This window comes from Antechinus flavipes, chromosome 5 (genome assembly GCF_016432865.1).
Source record: "Antechinus flavipes isolate AdamAnt ecotype Samford, QLD, Australia chromosome 5, AdamAnt_v2, whole genome shotgun sequence".
In the NCBI taxonomy this organism is placed as follows: Eukaryota; Metazoa; Chordata; class Mammalia; order Dasyuromorphia; family Dasyuridae; genus Antechinus; species Antechinus flavipes.
Window position 1 is genome coordinate 89,281,111 of NC_067402.1, and position 26,151 is coordinate 89,307,261.

The 26,151-nt window shown below is 32.7% G+C and overlaps 1 protein-coding gene across 5 annotated transcripts in view; it reads left to right on the forward strand.

Moving 5' to 3' along the window:
- KMT2C (lysine methyltransferase 2C) overlaps positions 1–26,151 on the forward strand; it is a 248,676-nt gene that overhangs the window by 173,970 nt on the left and 48,555 nt on the right. For 4 of the 5 annotated variants that reach the window (XM_052000663.1, XM_052000665.1, XM_052000666.1 and 1 more), the window contains exons 28-40: positions 4,038–4,221; positions 7,878–7,982; positions 8,378–8,425; positions 9,633–9,812; positions 9,955–9,987; positions 10,079–10,198; positions 14,756–14,891; positions 15,142–15,356; positions 17,517–17,590; positions 18,863–19,045; positions 19,675–21,558; positions 22,155–22,429; positions 23,544–25,354. In XM_052000663.1, coding sequence (XP_051856623.1) covers positions 4,038–4,221; positions 7,878–7,982; positions 8,378–8,425; positions 9,633–9,812; positions 9,955–9,987; positions 10,079–10,198; positions 14,756–14,891; positions 15,142–15,356; positions 17,517–17,590; positions 18,863–19,045; positions 19,675–21,558; positions 22,155–22,429; positions 23,544–25,354 — 5,248 coding nt within the window. The remainder of the gene's footprint in view (positions 1–4,037; positions 4,222–7,877; positions 7,983–8,377; positions 8,426–9,632; positions 9,813–9,954; positions 9,988–10,078; positions 10,199–14,755; positions 14,892–15,141; positions 15,357–17,516; positions 17,591–18,862; positions 19,046–19,674; positions 21,559–22,154; positions 22,430–23,543; positions 25,355–26,151) is intronic. The other variant, XM_052000667.1, reaches the window with a different exon arrangement.

The window sequence follows — 26,151 nt, forward strand, 5'->3', positions numbered from 1 at the left end:
TGAAAACTTTGTTTTAAAATTGGGGATAATTAAAATATCCATTTATGATCAGGTTTTTTTTTTTTTTTTTTTTTTTTTGGTAAGAAATTTATTCAGTCATTCCTCATGTGATGGGCATCCACTCACTTTCCTGTTCCTTGCCACTACAAGCATTCATATGTGGGTCCTTTTCCCTTTTTTAATGATCGCTTTGTGATACAGGCCTAATGGAGACACTGCTGGATCAAAGGGAATGCACCATATCATAGCCCTTTGGCCATAGTTCCATGCTGCTTTCCAGAATGGTTGGATCAGTTCATAACTCCACCAACAATGTATTAGTGTCCCAGTTTTCCCTTCTTCTACAATATTTATCATTATCTTTTTCTATCCAGATGTGTGTATTAATTGAACACATTATATTTATGTGTCACTGCTATTAACATAGGCAATCTGAGTCAATGAAGCCTGTAAACCAGATGTGGGTAATCTTTTTTCTGCCAAGGATCATTAAGATATTTATTTATAATATTTAATTTTATTTATAACATTTAGATATTTATTTATAATTCCATCTTTATATAAATAGGTAATTTTTTATTTAAATAGGTAATTCTTAGAAAGATTTTTCAATGCTTAGTCATATTGGTCCCAAATTGCTTGGTAATCTGTCATCTTTCAGTTTTGGTTTTTTTTTTTTTCCTTCCCCTGATCACAATACTGTCTTTAATTCTCTTTTCGTAATTTTGAGATTTCTAAAATGCATTCTCTTGTCTTCAGGTTATATTTTCATTGTCTAAATAAATCATTAAACCTTAAGAACCTACTCTATAAGTGTAAACTCCCTTTGAAGTTTGCAGTCTAAAGGAGGACAGCATCCAAAATAAAGCCAAAATTTTGGGGCATTGGTAGAGATGACAAATTCAAAATAATTAAAAAACCAAAAGAATGGCAGGATGAAGACAACTAGAGAAGCCAAAGAAACAAAATTTGAGTGCTGGTAGAGAAGTCACAGAATTGTTTAAAGAGTAAAGATAGATGAGAAACAAGATATCTGGGATCATATGTCTCCTGCTTCCCCTGTTTTAATTGAGCTTAAAGAGTTCATAGCTCTAGGTATCTAGATGGTACATTGGATATAGCACCAACCCTGGAGTCAGGAAAACCTGAGTTTAAATCTGGCCATAAACACTTAATATTTGCTACTTGTGTGAACGTGGGTAAGTCACTTAACCCCCTTTGCCTCAGGCCTGCCTCCCTTTTTTTCCTTACCTCCTTCCCTCTCCCTCCTTCCCCCCAATAGCTGGCAAAGTGGAGAAAGAATTCATGACTCTACTCTTGAGTTGAGGGCACTGTTGAGATGTGAGTACCAGGGCTAATTGAATTTTGTAAGCTGGTATGAATTTCCAATAATGAGTTTCTTTGGATTGAATGTAGCTTTTTATCTTTTTGTTTTATTTCATTTCTACTTAGTACTTTCCAACATAGTAAATTGGACTTAAGGATCTGGAATCCATATGTAGCATTTCCATTCTCATCACTGATTTTTTTGTGTTTTTATCTCCTCGTTATTGTTCTTGTTATGTTTTGCTTGGTTCAGTCTCGCATTAATTACTGTGGATGATTTTGCTCTTTTATCTTTTTCATCAGGTGATAAATGCTTGACATTTTCAGTTAAGCTCTTACATACCATTCAAGTATTTACTTGTAGATTTTGAATGCCTTCATTGTCATATTTGCTTTTTATTGATTAAGCTTCTGTAGGAAATATTGATAGTCCATGTTGCTATTTTTGTGGTTATTAATTCTCACTGTACAGAATTCTGACTTAGAAAGCTCCCATGCAATAGTTAGAATCTTACCTTGATAAAACTACATTTGAGAATGGAGAACATAAGCTCTTGATTCTCAAAAGAGGCAAAGGATGAGTTCAAGTTTCTTCCAGCAAACATTCATTTTTGACTTACTGCACCAGCCAAATAACTCCTTTCTAAGGGTAGGCATGGATCTGACTCTATATAGTCTTGTCAAACTTAATAATTACTGTCCCTTGAGCAGGTAATTTAAATGGAGATAAACTGTATTGTCCCAAAGGATCTGGAGAGTATTTTTAAGTGTCAGGCATTGTGGTAGATGTTTGGAATATGAGTACAAATATTATGATTTCTTTAAATGTTTTATTAAAAAGAGAACTACTTTTTTTTCCTCCACTCTTTGAAAATGTAAATAGTTGCAGGAATAGTCTTTCAATTAGGTTCAGGTTCAGTCAATCTTTAATCTTCATTTTTCCAGATGAAAATTGAAGAAATCCTAGTTGTCCGTCTACAAAGACAGAAAAGTATAGATATAAACATTCCTTAGAATTTCTACAAAGAAGGACATCTGAACTCATAGTAGATACTAAACCTTTGTGAGATGAAACTTGCAACCATAATATAATTCTCCTTTAAAAGTATGTTTTAATCAAAAGAAGAATACAATAAATAGAAATAGTTCTTTTAGAACATATGTGTTGGGTGTCTATCCTTACCACTATCAAAATCTCAAATGATTATTCTATTTTAAATGGAATAAAGACAGTTGATAAAGACACTCATAAAAATGTTATAACAAGCTGTTTCCTCTATCAATTTTCCATTCAATTCAGTAGACATTAAGAAGTTGAAAAGCTGGAAGGAATTGGGAGTTTTCTTTTTTCTTTAAACGTAATTATTGAGACTTCCAGTTTTTCCTCACTTTGTAATCATAGCCACATAAATATATAAAAGGCAGGTCATTGTAAGAAATAATTATTTTTCTAAATATCTTTTCAATGAACAACTCTAAACAATTTCTTTTTGTGTATGGTAAGATCTAAGTTTTGTAATTTAATCCTTTTTTGAATTGTGGTAAGGTTCAGAATATTGAGATACTAATAAGAAAAGTACTACTTCATTGTGATAACTGGTTTACTCTTATATCTAGTTTTATGTTAGTGCTGCTTACAGGATTCTTAACCATATTTTGTGAATGTCAAGTTCAGAAGAGGCCATTTTAATTTGTGCTTGAGTGATTTGTAGTCCATTACCTAACTGATGACAGTAGTATTGTCTGAAGGTTTGTTTCATATCTAAAGAATTACTGCTTTGGGATAAATTAAACTGTCTCATCACAGACTCTTAAAAAATGAATGAGTTCCAGAATATAAAATGTGTTTTTGAAAAATAAACTTTATATGAAACTTTTGTTGCTTGTGGATATTTGATAGACTTTTATTTGTATGAAAATATATATTTCTGGTTACAAAAGGAAAATGATTCGCCAAAATTATATTATTTTTGTTCGTTTTGAGATTTTAATTATGCTTAAGTTTCCTTTAATATTTAATTTGCTATTGTACGTCAGTTATTGGATGCATATTTGACAAAGTTTGCTTTGCAGTTATGCCATTCTGTTGGGTTTCTCTAAAACCAAGAGGAGTTAAAAAGCCTTCTTTGCATTATTTATTTATTTATTTTATTAAAGCTTTTTTGTTTTCATAATACATGCATAGATAATTTTTAACATTCACTCTTACCAAACCTCCTATTCTGAATTTTCCTTCCCCACACCTCCTCCTTTAGACAGCAAGCAATATATGTTAAACATGCTAAATTCTTCTACACATATTTTCACAATTATGCCACACAAGAGAAATCAGGTCAAAAAGGAAAAAAAAAAAGAGAAAGAAAACAAAATGCTAGCAAACAACAACAAAAAAGATGAAAATACATATGTTGTGATTTACACTAACTCCCCATGGTCCTCTCTCTGAGTGCAGATGGCTCTCTTTATCACAAGACTGTTGGAACTGGTCTGAATCACTTCGCAGTTGAAAAGAGCCACATCCATCAGAATTGATTGTCATATAATCTTGTTACTGAGTACAATGTTCTCCTGAAAACTCTTCTTTGTAAAGAATTTTGGTTTTCTACATGATCAAATTTTATATTTTTGGAATGGAATGGATTCAAGTATTTTATAGAAATGTATCCATATTTAGAGATGACTAAATGTAATATTTGCTTATTGTTATCTAGGAAGCCTTCTTTGGAAAAGACCTTCTAGATACAAGCAGGCAAAACAAGCTTTGCCTAGATAACCTGCCAGAAGAATCAGTATCTCAACTTTCTTGTAAAACTAACATGAACACAAACTTTTTAGATCCATCTTCTGACCCCATGCTTAGCTCAACCTCAACTCCAGTGAAACCAGGAACTCAAGGTACATAAAATTCATGACAATCCAAAAAATTCTTATTTCATTACCTTTATATCCATGGGTTCTGTCCTAAATATTTATGCTTTTCACAGTTTTCTTTTTCTTCTCATAAGATGTCAGGAAACCTACAGTCACATAGCTTTCAGGGATTGGGGGGGGGGGGTCTGTCTTTCTTTCTTAGAGTGCAAAATTGAATGCGATACAACCTTGTGTAGTGGCTTTGGAACCAGAAGATCAAACTTGGAGTCAGTTTTTAATGAGTTATTATTAAAAAAAAAATCTAGAAATATGGATAATTATTGACAGCTGCCTAGAACTTTTTTTTCCTCTTGATATTTCTTTTTTGCATATTGTGTTTACATATAATCATCTGGAAAATTTGGAAATGATTGTAAATCTCAAATTTTGTCCACAAATTTTTCTATATTCTTAAACTGAAATATAGGGATTTTATGGAATTTTGTTTTTTCAATTCTTTCATTTTGAAATTTTAGTTCTCTATATACTGCATAGCAGTTAAATCTAGGAATCTAAAACTTTTTTGTTGTATAAACCTCTGACAATCTGAAGTACATGAAAAATGCTTCTTAATGCAAAGAATAAAATAAACAATGTTACAAAAGAAACCGATTATTAAAATAAATGCATAGGTTTTTTTCCTGTCCAAGTTCATGCATCCCAATTGCTGTGTACGTACTGCTCTTGGAGAACTCAAATTAAGACTTCTGTCCATTTGCAGCTTTTAACTTTTTCATTATATTTCTTCCAGGTTTAAAAATATAATCTGGCCATATCCATTTTCTTGAAGCTTGATAAAAGATAAGACAAAAATGTATAGCTTAAAGAAATTAATGGCAGCAATTCACTATTTTAGTGAAGAGCTTTGGGCAAAGGGTCAGGATTACCTGGGTTCTAATTCAGCTTTTTTGCTTCTGTGCAATGCACTTAGCAGTTCTCTGGGCAAATTTCCAAGATGATATACTACAAAATAATTCAGTGGCATAGATAATCTCCTTACTTGGACCTCACTGCCACCTTTAATGTACAATTCTGGACTAAAAAAATAATAAACTCAAATTGGATAGAAGATAAAATTAATGCTTAAATATTTATATATCAATTGTCAGTATTAAAATTTCCCTTACTGCTATTTAATAAAAAGAACATTCTATAATTAACTTTTCCACCTCTAATTCTAACCCTATGACTATGGATAAGTCATTTTAACTTATTTGGACTCCTGTCTAATCAGAGTAAATTTTAAAAGTTCATTCTCATATTCTCATTGTTTTTTATTATGTACAAATATTCTACTATGGCTGCTAAGTGGAGTATAAAAGTTAATCTTTGAGTTTTTCTTAAAATATAGACAAATATGACCAATTTTTAAGATATATAATTTTCATTACTATCAAAAAAGTTGTAACAGTTTCTTTTAATAATTATATTAAATAGTTGGATACTAGTTGTATGCATTTTTAATTTTTTGGCCACCAAAAAAAACATATTTTTTCTTATCTTGAAACAGAGATCTCATGTACTTCAACTTTAAAGGCTCCAGTATTGCATTCTTTATCAAGAGAATTAGGGGAGAAATGCAAAGAAAGGTAGTCTAGCTGTACCAGATCTAAAACTATATTATAAACCAGCAGTCATCAATCAAACTCATTTGGTACTGTCTAAGAAATAGAATAATGGATCAGTGGAATAAATTAGGCACATAGACAACAGAAGTCAATGAGTATAGGAATCTAATGTTTGATAAATCCATAGCCTACAGCTTTGAGATAAGAAATCACTCTTTGAGAAAAATTTTGGAAAATTGAAAAATAATATGGCAGAACTTAGACATAGATCAACATGTCACACTGTGCACGAAGATAGGGTCAAAATGGCTTTATCATTTAGACATAAAAGATGATACTATAAACAAATTAAGAGAGGAAAGGGTAGTCTAGCTATCACTTTTTTTTTAGAGAATTATTTTCCCCATTTTCAAGTTGGAAGATCCGCAACTCAGAAATTAAATTACTTGCTCAATGATCAGGTGGCTAGCAAGTATTGGAAGTAGAATTTAGCTATGATTCTTTGTTTATTTCTAATCTGGGCTTTTACTACCATACAAGGGTGTTTATTAATCCCAGTGGGACTAGTTTACAAGCAGTGGTATTATTTTTGACTAAATCACACATACAAACTCCTTCCTAGACAGCAGTGATTTAATGATTTTCCAGGACATTACATCTATTTTCTTCCTTAAAAAACCTTGGCCTATGGATTTCTGAAATTATTTGGTAAAGACTATTTAATTGTGACGTGATGCCTCTCATTCCAGACAGTTTATTAAATATAGATTTTAAAATATTTTGTGATTTAGAAAAATTTAATTAAAAAAAAAGTTTTCTAAAATGCTAATAATCATTGTTGTTGACATACTTTAAGTGTCATTTGATAGACAAAGAATTTCAGACATGAAACATAATTTGGTACTGTATAATCTTTTAAAGTCAACTACTTTTAGAAGTAGTCATTGGAAATAATTTTATTATTTTCCCCACTCAAAAAGAAGTAATAAGGATCAGTATTAATTTTATTTTATTCTATTCTGAGTGAGCTGGCATGTCTTAGTTCTAACTTTATGTGGTATAGGGCTAGTCATGGGAAAACTGCTTCCTATGGATTCTTCATGAGGATGAAATACATGTAATATCAAAATGCTGTTCTATTATTGATGCAGCATATACTTTGAATACTTTGCCCATTAATGGTGCTACCGTAAGAGGGCAATCTATATTTGCTTCTTTGGCAACTGTTGACAGTTTTGCAAACACAGAGTCGCACCTCAAAGAAATTGAATTTATAATCTTTACTTATTAACATACTGATGTAAATCCTAATAATCTTAAATATTCAGAAACTTAAATTCAATGATGTGAGGCTTGAATGTGGAGATGATGTTGATTTCATTATGTAATTGCTTATGAGTTCTCCACATTGTTGATGTTTTTTAAAATCTCAGTCAAACGACTGTAATTTGATGTATTAGATCTAATCTTACAAATATTACAATTTCTCTAATGTTTTATGTTTCTTTTATGACCTATCCCTTTATATTTAATAAACTACATTCTCATTGGCATTCTTATTAGCTTATTTCTCCTGCCTTTTTTCCCACCTCTGTTAGGCTCTTACAGGCCTCCATCTGTGTGTCAGTGTGTGTTTATCACATTTTTACTAAATAAGATATATACATCATTCAGCTTTTCTTTACACGTCTGTGTATTTCTCTTATCAGGTGTTAGGTTTTTATTGGCATCAATATGGTTTGCAACATTTTGAAAAAATTCTAAATAAGTTCAAGAAATCAATTGTTTTATAGCACTTTTAAGATTTTTATATAGCATCTGTAGGAATTTACATATACTTTTTTTAGTAATATAAATTAATATCAAGTTGTTTTAAAATCAAAATCATCCAACGTTGACTACCAGATATAACTTTTTTTTCAGTTTCTGCAGTTCATAAAAATTATCTCCTAATTTTGGAGATGTTGATGATCTTGAAGGTGCTCCTTCATTTAATAAATCTTATAGCTTTCTGTATTTCTTTTAAGTAATGTGTTTGGCATATTCCGCATCTTTTTTTAAAATATCCTGTAGGTAATGCTGATGACCCATTAGCTGACCTCTCAGAAGTATTAAATACAGAAGATGATATTCTAGGAATACTTTCTGATGATTTAGTAAAATCTACAGATCATTCAGGTATGTGTTAACTCTTTATTATTACTTCTGTTTTATCCCATTATCATGTTTTAACCTTAATCATTAGTTGAAGGTGTCTGAATTTTTTTGGAGAAATTTCATGCTATTTCCTTTGAGTTGGTTCTGTTTTCCTATTTATATGGGTAAAGTATTTGTTCTTGTGTCTTATGCTAGGAGTCCTTTTGGACGCAAACATACACTGAATTTCTCCCATTCTCTTGATCTTGTTCTGTTTCTATCCCTCACTCTCCTGCTTTATTTCTCTTGCTCTTCCTTGTCTGCACTCAATATCTCACAGAATCTCTCTTTAGATTTTTCAGTCTCTATGTTTGGGATCACTTTTCTTTTTTCTCTCTTATGATAATCATCCATTTTATTTGGTTTGGGTCTTGTAGGTCTTGATTTATGCACTTTCCAGGTTGAGAACTCACCTTCCCCATTTGGTAAGAATCCAAATAATGGATGAACCATGACTAGAAGTAGTTTGTTTTTTTTTTCCTAGTAACTTCAGCAAAACAACCTATATATGCATGCACAAATATTAGTAGTGCTTTCTTATTACTAATTCATCCTTCCATTTTTCACTGTTTTGTGTAGTTAAAACAATTTAATTTGTAATTTTCTGTGACCTGGATTGAATACTAAAAACAGTTTAAAAATTGAAAAATTATTTTTTGCCTGTTTCCTTAATATATACTCTTGCCTGTTTGTTGTTTGTCATAACATTAAATACTTGATTCATAAAGCTGTAGTATGACATTTTGTTAATTTTTGGTTTGAAATTTTTTTGTTGCCATTTAAACAATAGGGATATAGTAAAAATTGAATTAAAAAAAACTTTACTATCCTCTCTTTCTTTAGAGACTTTTCTCAGTAGAATTAATTAATCTCAAATTAGAAGGTAACCAATTAAAATTGACAATTGGTGAAAATGAAAACAAAAGAAAAATTTATCAATATACATTGTTTTTATGCCCAGAATTCATCCAGTCTCCCTTCATCCTCTTCTTGCTTCCTTAAAATTTAATAGTATAATTTTATGAAGATGATAGTGTTTAATTGCAAAGTGTCTCTAAAACTGATTTGTGGTAGATTCACTTCTTTTTTTGTATACCAAGAGATATTTGAGTTTGCTAGTGCATATGAAATTTATCTCCCTTTTTGCAAAGTACGTATAGTAGGATTTCAACAGCAAAAGCAGTAGTAGTCTTTTCAGGTTAAGGTTTTTAATTGTAATATCAATCACACTATTCGTTTCCTTGTGGATATATTCCATCTGATAATGTAAGATGTTTCTTCCTCAAGACTAGTCTGAATTGATCATTTTTTATTTGCAATGATTTGTTTTTTCTGTTCTTCATGAAATTCATTTTTAATGAAGAATTCTTTAATACTGCTGCAAATATAATATGCATAAAAATTATACAGAATGTTCTTATAAAACTAATTTTTTGCTTTCTAAACAAAACTTCAAATTAATTGCAAGTTTTTGTTTGTAAACTGTTAAATTGGGAATCTTCTGATAATGTGTAAAGTCAGATGATCTGATTTTATTTTGGTTAAATTGCAATACATTAATGTCACATTTTTTAATGTAACAATCATGTGTCCATAGAATTCATTGTCTGATTTAATGTTTCATTTCTTTAGCTGGCCTAGATATTGGTTCCATCTCTGATGATCCTTCCTCTTTGCCTCAGCCTAACGTTAATCAAAGTTCACGGCCATTGAGTGAAGAGCAACTAGATGGCATCCTCAGTCCTGAACTAGACAAAATGGTCACAGATGGTAAAATATTTGCCCTACATCTAGGCTTTCTAAAAGACATGAGTAAATACAATTTTCAAAGATTTCTGCATGCTTTAATTCTTCATTTAACATGCATTCCTTCACATGAATTAAATTTAATACTATTTTTCACATAAATGTCTAAATATGATAACTAATTTCTCTTTGTAAAACTTTGTTTTAGGAGCAATTCTTGGAAAATTGTATAAGATTCCAGGTATGTATTCCTATACTTTTTCTTTGTAGAGTCTTTATCCTCCTAGTAATACTTCCAACAATTCATACTTTAATTGCTATTTCTTTTTCAGAGCTTGGAGGGAAAGATGTTGAAGACTTGTTCACTGCTGTACTGAGTCCTGCTACTACTCAGCCAACCCCATTGCCACAACCTCCACCACCACCACAGTTACTTCCATTACACAATCAGGGTATGTTCTGATTTGGTGTGGTACTACATTTTTTTAACCAGTCTTAAAGCTTTATAATTTAATGACAAGAGAATGCTGTTACTGACTGAACTCTACTCTCTGGGGTATTATTGAGAGAATATTGAATATTAATGTTTAGAGAAGATTTATATCATCACATGATTCTGTGGAAAACCTGAGTTTGAATTTATTTCTGGGGCTTACTTTTTCTAGAAAGCAATCTATCTGTGCTCAACAAATGTTGGATAAGCTGATTATCATTTTTTACAGGATACTGCTGGGTACTTAAACTTTTTATTTATTATAGGGTGGTATTATGGTAATGTACTGTCATTTTTGAAAACTCTTTGCAGGCATACATGTAATTTATGTTGCATTTTGTTTGGTACTCAGTCTTATTTTGTAGCCAGGTTAGACTGCTGATCCCTCAGTTCTCAGTCTAATTAGATAGTAGCTCCTGTACTTCTGATGAATCTACTCTGAATCTTTTGTCAGACATATTTTTTCAATTTCTAGTTTTTAGTATTTATAGTTGCAAATATTTTGAGATTTCCTTTGTGGGATAATATGGGACTCTATTTATCCAGGGTCTTTGGTGATTTCCTTACTGATTATTTTTGTTTTCTTAAGGATAGGTGGAGGGGGAGAGTCAGTAGTCTCCCTATTTTCTATTATCTATATAATCGTAAGCAGAAAACAACATGTTAAAAAAAATACATTTATTCAGGGTGTTCATTAATTAGTAATTTTCTTAAATTTATTAACTTCTTAACAGTGCAAGTAAGCTAAAAGAAAACCTGATTTTTAAAAATTATATTCTTTACTTCTCTTTCCATACTAATTATTTCATCTTATACAAATAACTTCACTTAACTAGAACTCAGTTCTCTCACTCCCTAAAACAAATAAATAAACCAATTTTTTGTTCATTTCTATTTATTTATTTAATTATTCATTCACTTATTTATTCATCCATTTATTTGAAGCTTTTTATTTTCAAAACATATGCAAGGATAATTTTTCAACATTGACCTTTGCAAAACTTTGTATTTTAATTTTCCGCAATCCTCCTCCCTTAGATGTCAAGTAATCCACTATATGTTAAATGTGGTAAAAATACATATAAATTGAATAGAGTCATACATATATTTATACAATTATTTTGTGGCACAAGAAAAATCTGATCAAAAAGGAAGGAAAATGAGAAAGAAAATAAAATTCAAGCAAACAGTAACAAAAGTAGTAAAAGTGCTATGTTGTAATCCACACTCACTTCCCACAGCTCTTTCTCTGGGTATAAATGACTCTCATTGTCACAAGATCATTGGAACTGATCTGAATCATCTCATTGAGTAACCTAATTTTAAAAGAGGAATGAGTCAAAAAATAACTTGTAGAAACCATTAATCAATTAATTAAAAATGACAAGTAAACAAGCTACCACAATTTATGATATTTAAGCAAAGCAACATTTAGGGGAAATTTTATAAGTTAATCCTTAAATCTAAAAAGAGCGAGAGCAAAGATGCAGCATGTAAGTGAGAAAAAAAAAGGAAAACACCACTCCTTTCAATTTAATGGCAAAGGAAAACTCTTCAAAGTCAAAGAACACACTGATGAAAAAGAAATTTAGAAATTCATTGAAGAAAACTAGCAGCCAGTTTTATGGGTTAAAAAAAAAAGTCATTATTTAATTTGATTAAACAACAAAAAAGAAGAAATCCTAATTACCAGTATCAAAAATGAAAGATGCATGCATAATCAATGCACATGTAATTAAAGCATTGTGTAGAAGAGTTTGCTCAGTTGTATCCAATAAAAAAATCTATTTAAGTGAAGTGAAAAAATAATTCTTAAAATATAAGATTTCCAGAATGTATGTTTAAGACTTCCTTAAATAGAGAAATTGAATAACTTATAAATGAACTCAAAAGAGCGGAATAAAAACCCAGACCAGATGGTTTTCAATGGATTCCACTCAAACATTTTAAGAACAATTTATTTCAAAACAATATAAATTATATTTTAAAAAATAGTTAAGAAAGGAAGGGTCCCCAATTCTTTTCTGTGTTCCAAATATATTATTGATTGATAACCTAAATGAAAGAGTTTTGAGACAAAATTGTACTCCAATTTCTGTAATTAATATTGGTGTAAAAATTTTTAAATAAAATACCAGCAAGGAGATTACATCGACATGTTACAAAGATTATACACTCTAACCAGAAAAAATTTATTCCAGGCATGCCATAATTTTAAGAAATTGGCTAGAATAGTTTTACAATCAGCAATATAAAGAACAACAAAAATCATAATTTCAATAGAAAATAGAGTACAGGTTTTTTAGAAAAAACCAACAACATTGAAAATCATTGATTATAAAAAACATTTTTCTTTAAAATCATGAAGAGTATATTTCTATGATGAAGGACAAGCATTTTCTGTAATGAGTATTTATTGGAAACCTTTCTAGTAAAATCAGTTGTGAAAATATCCACTGTTATTCTGTACTATATTAGAAATATTATTATCATGATATTGAAAATTAAAAAAAGTAATTGGAGGAAGAATCATAAATAATGAAGATACAAAAACAATACAAGCTAATTGTTTGATGGTTTACTTTGAATCAACTGAATAATAATGGCAGCAATTACCAACTTCCACTAAGTTGCAGGTTTTAAAGAACTCCATATAAATCATTTCCATTTCTGTATATTTCCAATAAATGGTCAAGAAGAGGGAAAAAGGAAACTGTATTCAAAAGTACCTATTGACATAGTATGAAACACATGAGTCTGCCTGCGAGACATACATGGGAATTATGTGAACATAATTACACAGCATTCTTCACATAAAGACATCTAAATACTGCAGAAAGGTTAACAACTTATGGGTAGGTCTAGGTAATAAAAATATCAGTATTATCTTAAACAATTGCCTTTTTCTGTGTTGGGCTAATCAAAATACCAAAGAATTCGTTCTGTGTAGCCATAATAATAATAATAATAATAATATTCCTTTAGGAATAGTTAAAAATAGTAAAAAATAGGAAAAGTTAAAAATAAATATAATTGAAATGATTGAGGGTGGGGGAGAACATGTTAAAGAAAGGGTCCCCCCAGTACCATTCTTTAAACTATATTAAATAATTACACACACACGCACACACAAACACTCATCAATACAGTTTAGTGCTTTATATTAGAAATGAGTGGTTGAGCAATAAAATAGATTATGTGCACAATAACACAATAGAATTCTATAAATACAAAGACCACAACTTTTAGGATATGAGCTCAATTATTTGAGAAAAACTGTTGGAAAACTTGAGGATCCTAAACATCTTTATTAAACTTAAGAAATCCAAAGTTGGTATAAAACCTTTTCTAAAGCGTAACTTTTTACCCCTTAACATTTAGAGGACATGAATACATGACATTAAATGATCATTGATTCATCTCAAATAACCAGATTGCTCTTGATTTTTCTCTCCTTTATAAAGGATATATCTCTGCATTAGAATTGGAGATGTGTAACTTTTGTTTTCCTATTGGATTATGCTTAAAAAAAAAAAAAGTTAAGTGGAACCAAAGAAATATTAGTTTGATGTAGATATTCATCATCATCTAGGTTTTATCCAATTTTCAGCTCTAATCTGAACTCATTTCATATTGGTTCTATGATTCAGATGTCACTAAATTCTCTAGTCAGATTGTATACACTCAGATTATATGTGACATTTTGTGCTTCTTCCTCAATGGCCTTGTTTAAATCTGTTATATATCCACGGATATCATCATGAGAATATTTGACATTTGTTAAGAGTCATATTTATACAAAGTACCATATACAGATTTGATGAATGTGATTTTGAATGGCTTGTAATTTGAGGTTAGTCCTTACACCTTTGAAAAACATTCTGGTGCTCTGCTATAAATTATAGAGACAGTCCTCAAAGTTCTCAAGACTCTTGATGCTTGAGTGAGAAGTTGGAGTAACATAGTACTGATTGTTTTTGTTTTTTAAGTAGAATTTTTGTAACCTTAAGTTCACAATTCTTTTAGATTGTCATTACCAGACCCCATTCTCACTCAAGATGTTTTGTTTCTTGCTTGTGATTTATTATGACACGTCATATCCTCATTTGTGTCATTATAGGATGACATATAAGAAAAGAGAGCTGTTAGATTAATTCATTTGTATAGTTGCCCTTTACCATTAATCATTTCAAAAAGTAAGTGATGTTTAGCTAGTTTTGCACCCTAGTAATATAACCAATATATTTTCCTATCAGAGAGAGAAAAATAAATTTCTATTTATTCATTCATCCTTAGTAACATTTCTTAGAAAATAATATTTATTATTTTTTAAATAGCAAGTCAGTTGTAGACTCTTAAGAGTGAATTTTATAGGAAATCTTGTTAATCGAAGGAATAAATAATCCTTGAACAAAAGAATTGGATTCCTGAGATGTTAGAATACTTAATTGTGTTGACTGTCATCGTTATAATACAAATGTAAGCACTTAAATTAATTTTTTCTCATCTTAATTAGATGGAGTTTTTTCTCGTATGCCTCTTATGAATGGTCTTATTGGACCTAATCCTCATCTGCCGCATAATTCTTTGACTCCTGGAAATGGAATAGGAACTTTCTCTTCTATAACACAGTCCCCATATACTGACCCCAGGTAAATAATTTTACAGCTTCCTGTAAAAACTTAAATCTTGGTGATTATAGAGTTACAGATTATGGATTATAGATTATGTGTGTAGATTGGCGTATAGATGTAGCTAATCTGTATGGTGCTAAGAAATTTTTATTTGTTGCTAAAGAGAACAAAATAAAATCCTAGAGTTTTGTCCAGGGATTCTAAACATGTCTTAGTAGACCATGTTGAAATAATTTATGCCATGAAATTGAGATGTGCATTTTTACAGGGATAAAAATCCTGCCTTGAATCCAATGGGGAATGATCCTCATATTTCTTGGCCATCATCAGCTCCAACTATGGAAGGAGAAGGTGACACTTTATCCAACACTCAGAGAAGCACTCTCAAATGGGAGAAAGAAGAAGCATTAGGTGAAATAGCAACAGTGGCACCTGTTCTCTATACCAACATCAACTTTCCCAACCTCAAGGAAGAATTTCCAGGTTAGTTGGCATATTAATTAGTTAAATTACTTTATATTTCTCTTCCCCATCCAGTTTATTAGGTCAGGTTCATGCATTTTATACGAGTGTTAAGGCCTTTGGCTTTGCCATCAAAACCTCTACCAGGATTCTCCTCCTGTCCCTCCGTGTCTAGCTCTTCCTCTGTATTTGGTGAAGAAAGACTAGGGGATGGATAAAATTTCTTTAAGCCTTCCCCTTCTGTGATTGTGAAGTCATAGATTTCTTGACATTTTCTGCCCCATTAGTTCCATATTTCTGTATTGAAATCTTTTTTTTTTTTTTTTTTTTGAGACAATTGGGGTTAAGTGACCTACTACTTCATGAAGTCACATTTTATACTAAGAAGACCTATCATTACTTTCAATTTTTAATAATAATAATTGTTAATTTTGTTTTTAATTATTATCATTAATTCACTTCGGGGAAAAATTTTATTAGCTTTTTGGAAATGTATTGGAATGGCCGTAAACTTTAGGCTAGAAGATCAATTGAGAATCTCTAATACTAATCTAGGTAAGAACTGATATGACCCTGAGTACTGGAAGTTGGCTGACATTATTAGTGCAAATAAGGGAATTTGTTGTGAGAAATGCTGTGGAATTTGAACAGAAAACTTGGGACTGACTGAAGATGTGTAGTGAATAGTTAAGAATGATATTGAAGTTTAATCCCTGCTTCCTTGTGAAGATCATGATACTCCTTATGGAAAGATTTGAGAGTCTAGTAGAAAAAATGAGGTTTGATGGGATTTTTCCTTTTTTTCCTTTTTCCTTTTTTTTCCCCCCTCCTCTTTGCCTGTTCAGTTTGAGAGCTTTACAAGATATCCGGTTCAATATGTTCAATAGATATTTCATGGTCCAGCATTAAAGTTGAGGAGTGAAATTGAACTGAATATGTTGATCTAGTACTCTGCAACAAAGGGATTATAATTATGTTTCTGGATGACAGTTCAAAATGTTGCTGTAAACAGCAGCAAACTCATATATGACAGGTATAGAGAGTTGTTGAAAAGTAGAAGCCTTAAATCACTAGGCATGGCACATAATGCATCTTCTGAGAAATCCCTGAAAAGGTATGAGCTGCTTGGGTTTGTGAAGAAAGCAAAGTATTTTTATATATGTGTGTGTCTGCCTATCCAGAGAGCATTGCTAGAATTATCACTTTACAGTCACAGTGAAAGGAACTGAAATTAAATCATTTGTCTACAACTTCATTGCTCATTAGTTCAAACTATGGGATAGGAGCAATGTTATCTCATGTGTCCAGGTGGATCACTAGACACTGTACAATACTTCACTTTTCATGATGGGTTACGTAATCTTCAACAGCACAGTTCATTTTGATGTTGAAATAATTTTATTTGTATTATTATATATTTTTTCTCATTACAAATTAAGGAATCAGTCTGAATTCCAATTGTGCTCTCTTTTCCTTCTGTCTAAATTAAAAACCATTTCCTTTATATGTTATTCATAATAAATAAAGAATAATTATAACCATTTTGTAAGATAATTATTAGTTACCATACATCATATAAATGGAAAGATGGATGAATGGATATAGCTAATTGAATTAAATTCAAACTTATTCCACTAGTGTAGTCGCTATGAAAGACAAGTATTATTGTTTCCATAACCTTTAATTTTTGGAAAGCCTTTCATATCGGATGTACTTCTTTCCAATTTGATTTTGTAGATATCAATTCATTGATGAAATTACTAGAATGATCTTCTCCCCCTCAACCAATGAGCTTTAAATGCATTTTTTAATAATGCTTAAAATTCATTTCCTTCCTATATGCATTTCCATTATGGTGAATTCTCATTATGATACTTGTTTAAACAAGCATTATTGTTTGTTGGGGATTGAACTTTGATGTGAATTATAAATATCCAAAATATTTAACCTTTTATTTTTTGAGAACATCTATGTATGAAAAGATATATTCCCACTTCTATGTAGACATTACTAAAGATGTTTTGTATCCTCCATAATTCCAAATCATAACGTTTGAGTATGTTATACAGAACTCAAAATCCTGTCTGTCTAAACTGTGTCTGCCCTTAACGATTTAAGGTTTCATGTGGGTTGCCAATACAAAAGGTCTCCTTCTTTGAACCTGTTCTTGTTTTGTTTTAGATTGGGCCACAAGAGTGAAGCAGATTGCTAAGTTGTGGAGAAAAGCAAGTTCACAGGAAAGAGCTCCATATGTGGTACTTTAAAAATAATTGTCTTATTTCTATGATGTGTAATATCATTTATGTCATTTTGAAGTCTTAGGAATACAAAAATATATTATTTTAATATTCTTACTGTTTAATGTGGTTTTGCTTTAAAAGTTATATTTTTACACCATTAGGTCTGATATTTTGATGAGTTAGGTTTTAAAAAGCTGTTGAAGCTTAAAAATCAGCTACTTTTTACATACTTATTTTAAAAATTAACTACTCCTTTTTCTAAAGGACAGCATGCGTTGAGAATAAATGTCTTTTTCTGATATTTAACATAAACATTATTTTATTTCTGCCTTTTTTCCTTTTAATAAACATTTTTAGATATTACAGAAAGCCCTTTCTGTTTTTGAGGAAAAGTGCCTTCTCACTTCTCTCTCCTATTTCACAACCAAGGGTTAGAATAGCCATGTTTTGTTTGGTCATTATTGGGGACAAGGATTTTGAGATTTCTTTGTAAATAGTTTGCCTATGTTAATTTTGATTTCTTGTTTTTTATGAGTTAGTAAAATATTTTCTTTACTAAGAAGTATCTATTTTGCTTTCATATTAAAGTTCATATGAACTTATGAAGCCTTTATAGCTCGATTGTTGTATATAGTATGAACTAAATGATAGCTTAGTTAATTGTGTTCTTGTTATTATTATTAATTTTGTCTAGTCTAAAAATAATATAACATGCTTAAACTGAGAGCTACCAACCTTTTTTAGTAAAGGTATAAGATATCTTTATATTCTCTTCAGTACTGAACTTTACCATAGTAGAGTAATAGACCAGTTTAATTAATGTTTGTTAGTTACTTTGCTATTGATTCCATATCTTCAAATTGAGTATTAAAGAATTAGTGTCTAAATCTTAATTTTGTCTCCTTTCCTTCTGTCTAAACTAAAATTGTTGTTCTTTACATTATCTAAATCTTCTATCCTTTAAAATAAATTCAATATTATGTTTTTTTTCCCTTGGGACTTTGCATCCATGCCCACTAGTGGATTATAGTAAAACCCTTTTCAAAACTCATCTTCAAATGATTTAGAAAATGAAAGACTGTGTCAGCAGTTTAGAGTATAGTATTTTTCATTAAAAAGACTATAAACCTAAGAAATTTTTTCAATTTCAAGGATTAATTGTAATTTTTCTTTTGTAGTGTTTATTTTAATTTACCTTAAATTACATTTTCTTTTCACATGTGAAAAATAAATGACAATACTTACAGCTTAATATCTTGTCATTTTTTGTGTCCTTTTTTCACAAAGCAAAAAGCTAGAGATAATAGAGCTGCTCAACGTATTAATAAAGTTCAGATGTCAAATGATTCCTTGAAGAGGCAGCAACAGCAGGACAATATTGATCCTAGCTCTCGTATTGACTCAGATCTTTTTAAAGATCCATTAAAGCAGAGAGAATCTGAACATGAGCAAGAATGGAAATTCAGACAGGTATGTATTTTTTTCATGCTTTTCAGGTAGAGGCAGTTTTGCTTTACTAAGTAAATTTATTTTTATTTTACTATAGTGTTAGTATAGGAGGAAGTGTCCTAAACTTTGAATTAGGAAGCCTGGATCATTTTGTGACACTGGAAAAATGAATTTTCCAGTTTATTATATAGCTATAATAATAATTTATGGAATATCCAGTTAACAGAAATGCTACAAAGTACTCATAAATTGTAATTCTCTGTATAATTATAAGTAGTTTCTTATTCTAAATTGAATTTTGACCATATATAACCAAGTCATGTGTTTACATGTAGAATTATAGTTCTGAGTAGTAGAGAATAGCCAAGAAATTTGATATTCACAAAACTATTTTCTTCCATTTGGATCTTAATATGTATTTAAATTATTCTTCATTCAGAAGTTATTTGCCACAAGACCTGCTCTGTAAATTTTGTTTCCTAGGTGCTGTTGGGGATAAGTAATATATAATCCCTGCCCTCAAAGAGTTTAAAATGCAACAAAGAGAGTTTTTATCTAGTAGTTATTTATATACAGCAGCCAGAAAGACCAATTTTTTCTTTAGTGACATTGACTATTAAATTTTTCATTTCTTTCTCCTCCTTTAATAGCAAATGCGTCAAAAAAGTAAACAGCAAGCAAAAATTGAAGCCACACAGAAACTTGAACAAGTGAAAAATGAACAGCAGCAACAGCAGCAGCAGCAGCAACAGCAGTTTGGTTCCCAACCACTTGTAAACCAGTCTGGGTCAGATACACCCAGCAGTGGAATACAAAGCCCTTTAACGCCTCAGCCTGGTAACGGAAGCATGTCTCCTGCACAGACATTCCACAAAGACCTGTTTACGAAACCACAACTCCCAGGAACTCCAACTACAGTAGCTTCAGACGATGTATTTCTAAAACCCCAAGCACCACCTCCTCCACCAGCACCTATCCGCATCCCAGTTCAGGACACCCTTCCTCAATCTCAGACTCCTCAGTCATCGTCATCACACATATTTTCATCAGGTTCTTCAAGCACACGTCCCCTGTCTCCAGTAGATCCTTATGCTAAAATGGTGGGAACCCCTAGACCACTTACAGGGGTTCAGAACTTTCCTAGAAGGAATTCTGGTATACCAGTGGAAACCTGCCCCACTTCCTTATCTCGATCTATTCAAGTTACTGAGACAACAGCAAGTAGGCTTTCTTCTGTCAGGGATGTATGTTCTTCATCAGCTAGTAGTGACCCCTATGCAAAACCCCCAGACACACCTAGGCCTATAGTAAGTGATCAGTTTTCTAAACCTCTGAGTATACTGAGGCCTCCCATTGGCATGGAACAAACTGGAAAAAATCCTTTAACAGCTGGAACTAACGATCCTTTCACTAAACCATCTCCTAGGACTGACAGGTTTCAAAGACAACGGATACCTGATCCATATCCACGACCCACTCTGACACCTGCCCCTCTTGATAGCAGTACTGTCCCTTTTAAACCTCCAATGCACCCACCTCAATCCCCACAAGATCCTTTTGGTTCAGTGCCACAAACACCAAGACGAATGTCTGTTGACCCCTATGAAAGACCTGTTCTGACACCAAGGCCAGTAGACAGTTTTCCCCATAATCAGTCTAGTGATTCATATGGTCAGCCTCCTCATACTCCACATGCTGCAATGAATGACTCTTTTGCCCACCCTTCAAGGTCTTTTTCTCAATCTGGGACTCTGTCCAGACAAACTTCTCAGGACCCTTATTCCCAGCCTCCAGGAACTCCTCACCCTCTTGCAGATGCTTTTCCCCAATCCTCAGGAACTCCTCGACCCATTAAGGACCCCTATTCCCAGCCTCCTGCAACTGCACGGCCCACCACTATTGATACATATATTCAGCAGTCTTCTACACCTATACCTTCTGCACAGACAGATTTGTTTGTTCCCTCATCCAGTAATCAAAGACATTCTGATCCTTATGCTCACCCTCCTGGAACACCAAGACCTACCATGACTGGTCCTTATTCACAGGTATCAGCACCTCCAAGACCAGGCATTCCAGAAAGTTTTAATAGATCTCCCTTGACAAGACCAGGGCCTTTGCCAAATCAAGATACTTTCCTACAGGCAGCACAAAACAGAGGGCCAACTTTACCAGGAACTTTTGTAAGGTCATCAGATACATGTTCTCAGACACCAAGGCCACCAGGTCCTGCTTTGTCAGAAACATTTAGCCATGTTCCACCATCCCCAGCTCATGATCCTTATGATCAGCCTCCAATGACTCCAAGACCACAGTCTGATTCTTTTGGAACTAGTCAAATTAGTCATGATGTTGATCAGCCAAGACCAGGATCAGAAGGAAATTTTGCTGCATCTTCAAATTCTCCAATGAATTCTCAAGGACAGCAATTTTCTGCTATCCCTCAAATTCCTGGTCCTGCACCAGCTTTAGCAGGAACAGATACACAGAATAGCACAAATATGTCTTCAGCAGATACGGAAAAGCTCAGACAGGTAAGCTAATTTTACAGTCACAGTGCTTAAAGTATGTTACTTAGAACAAAATGTTTTGATGCTTTTTTTTTTTTTAACCTAAATTTAATTGTGATGTAACAGCATTTAAAACTCTTCAAGTCTTTGAAGGTGCATAGCCTTGTGGAAAGAATGAAATGTTGAATGTAAAGATGGCTGTTAGTCTCTTCTCAGCTATTGAGTGTGGCTTTGGCAAATCATTTTGCCAGATTAAACTTCAAATGGCTCTATCTGTAACACAAGAGAGTTAGATGACTTCTGAGATAGTATCCAAGTGTTTGTCACATGAATTATACCAAGTTCATTGGAGAATAGGAAATATATGATGAAATGCTAAGTCTCTGTTTATTTGTAGTAACATTCCTTATGGTCAGTTTTCTGGCTTGTAAATCTTTAGGTGGAAGTGGTTTTTGAATGGCGAAGGTGTTTCCTGGCTAAGAATAAGGCCTGGTGTTGCTTCTTTTTGAACTATGGATATTTAGAAGCTGTCTATTGTTAGTCTTATGCAGGAAGTGTCTCTTTTGCAAACTTGTTTCACATTGTGAATCCATCAACCTGGCCCTTTTTTCCTTAACCAGAAGCAGAAGTTGCGGGAAATCATTCTTCAGCAGCAACAACAGAAAAAAAATGCTCTCCGGCAAGAGAAAGGATTACAAGACCCTGGGTCTCTGCCACATTGGCAACCAGAAAATCTCAATCCACTTTTTAATAGGCCACCACCTCCTTACCCTGGGAACATCCGCGCTCCTGTTGCCCCACCCAGCGGACCTCGATTTCCTCTTTTCCCAAAAGAGCAGCGAGGACCATTTCCTTCTGATGTTTCTGGCATGGGAATGAGGCATCATGGACTAAGGTAATGTTTTATTTTGCAGCCAGCTCCAGGTTTTTAGACAAATAAAAATCCCAACTAATGCAGAAATTTTAGTTACTGAGACTTCTACCTGCTTCACTATCTCCTTTTTAATGAAAATGCCAGAAATAACTTTTTTTTTTGCGCTGTTATTGCAGAAATTTGCAAGAAAACAAGATTATTTTTTTCCCAAAAATAGAGATATGACTCTCTTATTGAAATTTTATAGGACCCCACTTGTCAAATCAGTCTCACAATGACTAACTGTAAAACAAAAAGATCAATTAATGCAATCTGTGACATTCACCTATAATGTGGTAACAGTTTTCTGGTTCCATATTTTAAAAGGAATTTCTAAATAAATGAATTTGAGGCTAAATGAATGTTTTAAGGAAATTTTCATTAAAAAAAAATAGGATTATGAAGGTAAAGTGTTTACCTCTTAACTTCTAAACATCATCTTGTCTATTCTTTCTGATCCTTTGTCTTATTCAGTTATTCAGATGTCATTTTCCTGGCAATATTTCCATGCCTTCACTTGCTTCAACTTCATGTCTGTGTTCAAGCAATTCACAAATCCACCCCTTCTGTAAAGACAGTAAATCTTTTAAATCTAAACATATTTGTCCCTTGAAATTGTTTTAGCCTATCATCCCATGATAAATTTTTGCTCTAGGTTTTTACTTAATCATTTTTTAATTCACTTTTCTTTGTCCTAACTCTGCATTTTATTGTCTTTGTATTTAGTAGTTGCTTTTTATTTTTCAAAATGCATGCAAAGATAGTTTTCAACACTCACCCTTGCAAAACCTTGTGTTAAAAATTTTTCTCCTTCCTCACATCTCCCTTTGCAAGCAAAGCAACATACATTAAATATGTACAGTTCTTCTAGATTTCTGTTACAAATACTATTTCTTTTATGTCATATTTGACAAACTGCTTTCATACAGGTGTATAATCATTCCTATTGTTTTTATTTTTTTTTTGTTTTAGGACTTAATGGGGCTATTAATTTTGTCTTTAAAATTTATGTTTAATTATTTTCCTTCTAACTACAAGTTTTAGCCATATTCCTTAAGTCATATATATTAATTTTCTGAATTACATGTCTCTTTAGATTTGGATTCCCTGGTGGGGGCCATGGTCCACCATCAAGTCAGGAACGTTTCCTTGTGCCCTCTCAGCAAATGCAGGGTCCTGGAGTTCCTCCACAGCTTCGAAGATCATTGTCTGTAGATATGCCTAGGCCCTTGAACAGCTCACAGATGAATAATCCAGTTGGACTTGCTCAGCATTTTCCACCCCAGGGTATGCAAGTTCAACAGCATAATATACTGGGTCAGGCATTTATTGAATTGAGGCACCGGGTCCCTGATGGAAGACCACGGCTTCCCTTCAATATTTCTGCTAGTAATGTCATGGAGCCAAGTTCCCAACACCTCAGGCATGGGAACATTATACCACGGCCAGACTTTCAAGGTCCAAGACACATAGATCCAGTCAGACGGACACCTCAATGTGTAACTAATCAGTTATCAATACCTACAAACTTGGACCATATACAGCCATCTCAACAAGAGTCAGGCCAAACTCTCCACCCATCTCCTCTGGCCTTACGTTCTTTGAGTCATCCCCCTGGAAACGATTTTGTAGGGAATTCTCTGCCAGCTCCAGTACCATCTGATGAATCTAGTAATTTACAGATATCCAGCCAGCCACCTGATGGCCTGGAAGAAAAACTCGATCCTGATGATCCCTCTGTAAAAGACATAGATGTCAAAGATCTTGAAGGGGTTGAAGTCAAAGATTTGGATGATGAAGATCTTGAAAATTTAAATTTGGATTCAGAGGATGGCAAAGGTGATGAATTAGATACCTTAGGTAATCTGGAAACAAATGATCCCAATCTTGATGATCTCTTGAGATCAGGAGAATTTGATATTATTGCATATACTGATCCTGAACTTGACCTGGGTGATAAGAAAAGTATGTTTAATGAGGAATTGGATTTAAATGTCCCAATTGATGACAAATTGGATGTGCAGTGCAAAACTGATGAACCAAAAAAGAATGAAAAAATTGGCAAGGTTGTAGTCTCTACTGACAAACACTCTCCAAAGAAAAAATCTACTATTATCAGTGAGATAAAAACAGAAGTACTCTCTCCAAATTCACAAGAGGAAGCAAAATCTGAAAAAGAGAAAAGTGAGAACAGTTCAAACATTGCCTGCACTCAGCTTTCTACAGAAACTGAGTTAAATGAAGGAGAAAAGACTTGTGCAGTAACTTGCAATCAAGATCTAATTGATAATAGGACTAATCAAGAAAATGTTGGGTCAAATACAAATGTACAAGGATCTACTAAGATGCCTACAGAAGATGTAATAAGTGCCTGTAGCATAACTGAATCCACTCCAGTTCTCTCAAGTTTACTTGCTAATGAGAAATCTGATAATTCTGACATGCAGCCATTGGCATCTCCTCCACCTTCTTTGCCAGCTACTCAGTCTAATCATGTGTCAGGTTTGCCTGCAACTTTAATACCATCCTCTGGAGCAGTTTTAGACCACGCAATGAATTCTAATATGACTGTAGTCTCCAGAATGAACCATACTTTTACTCAGGGTATGACTATAAATCCTGGATTTATCCACAGTCAATCAACAAATCACAGTTTTGGGACAGGACAACCTAACAATCAGGCTGTCCCTGTAGCAAATCCATCTGGTCCAGGTGTCATGTCTGGTCCCCAGCAGTTACTCCTTCCTCAGTCAGTGGCTCAGCAGAATAGAGAAAGACCTCTTCTGCTAGAGGAACAACCACTTCTTCTCCAGGACCTTTTGGATCAAGAAAGACAGGAACAGCAACAGCAGAGACAGATGCAAGCCATGATTCGCCAACGATCTGAACCATTCTTCCCCAATATTGGTATGATTTCCATAGGATCTTTTTTTTTTAATAAATAAAATATTTGATCCAAAGGATTAGCCATTAAGAATGAGAAGTTTGAATCAATTCAAGACCTACTATTGGTATTATATATTTCATTCTTTAAGGAATAATATTGATATCATTTGTTTTTCTCTCTCCTTTACTAATAGATAGCCTTATTCTTTTCTCTACCTAGAGAATCATCAATTAAAACAAAGAGTGGGACAAACCCAGAGCTTTCCTAGATGTCAGCTGAGTCTGACAATATACAGCGGTTCCTACTCATAGTCCCTCACATATGCAAAGAAAAGAGACACTGCTTTTTCTCAATTCTTTCTTAGGGTCATAATTACATAGGAATTAGTTTTAGGGATTTCTTTGTTTTTCTTTCTATTTGAATTATGTGCATATACACACACACCCAAAGACACATAAACACACACACACACACACACACACACACACACACACACACACACATATGTAAAATATGTATGTATAGTCATTTGGTTTATTAAGTTATATACCTTTCTTGCATCTCTGCATTTTTCATAGCTATTATTTCATAGTATAGCAATGGTCTATATATATGGCATAAAAATGAATATATACAATATTTTTAAAAACTGTATTATAGGCTTATGATGTTTACTCAGATGTCATGAAGATCAGAGCTTTGAGCTTCTTGGACATTATCCCTATAAACTTTAATTGATCTTATAATTATTACGTTGAAACAAGAATTATCAAACTCAAGAGTAGTGTTCCTTTGCCTATTGTTCCCTTAAAGAGGT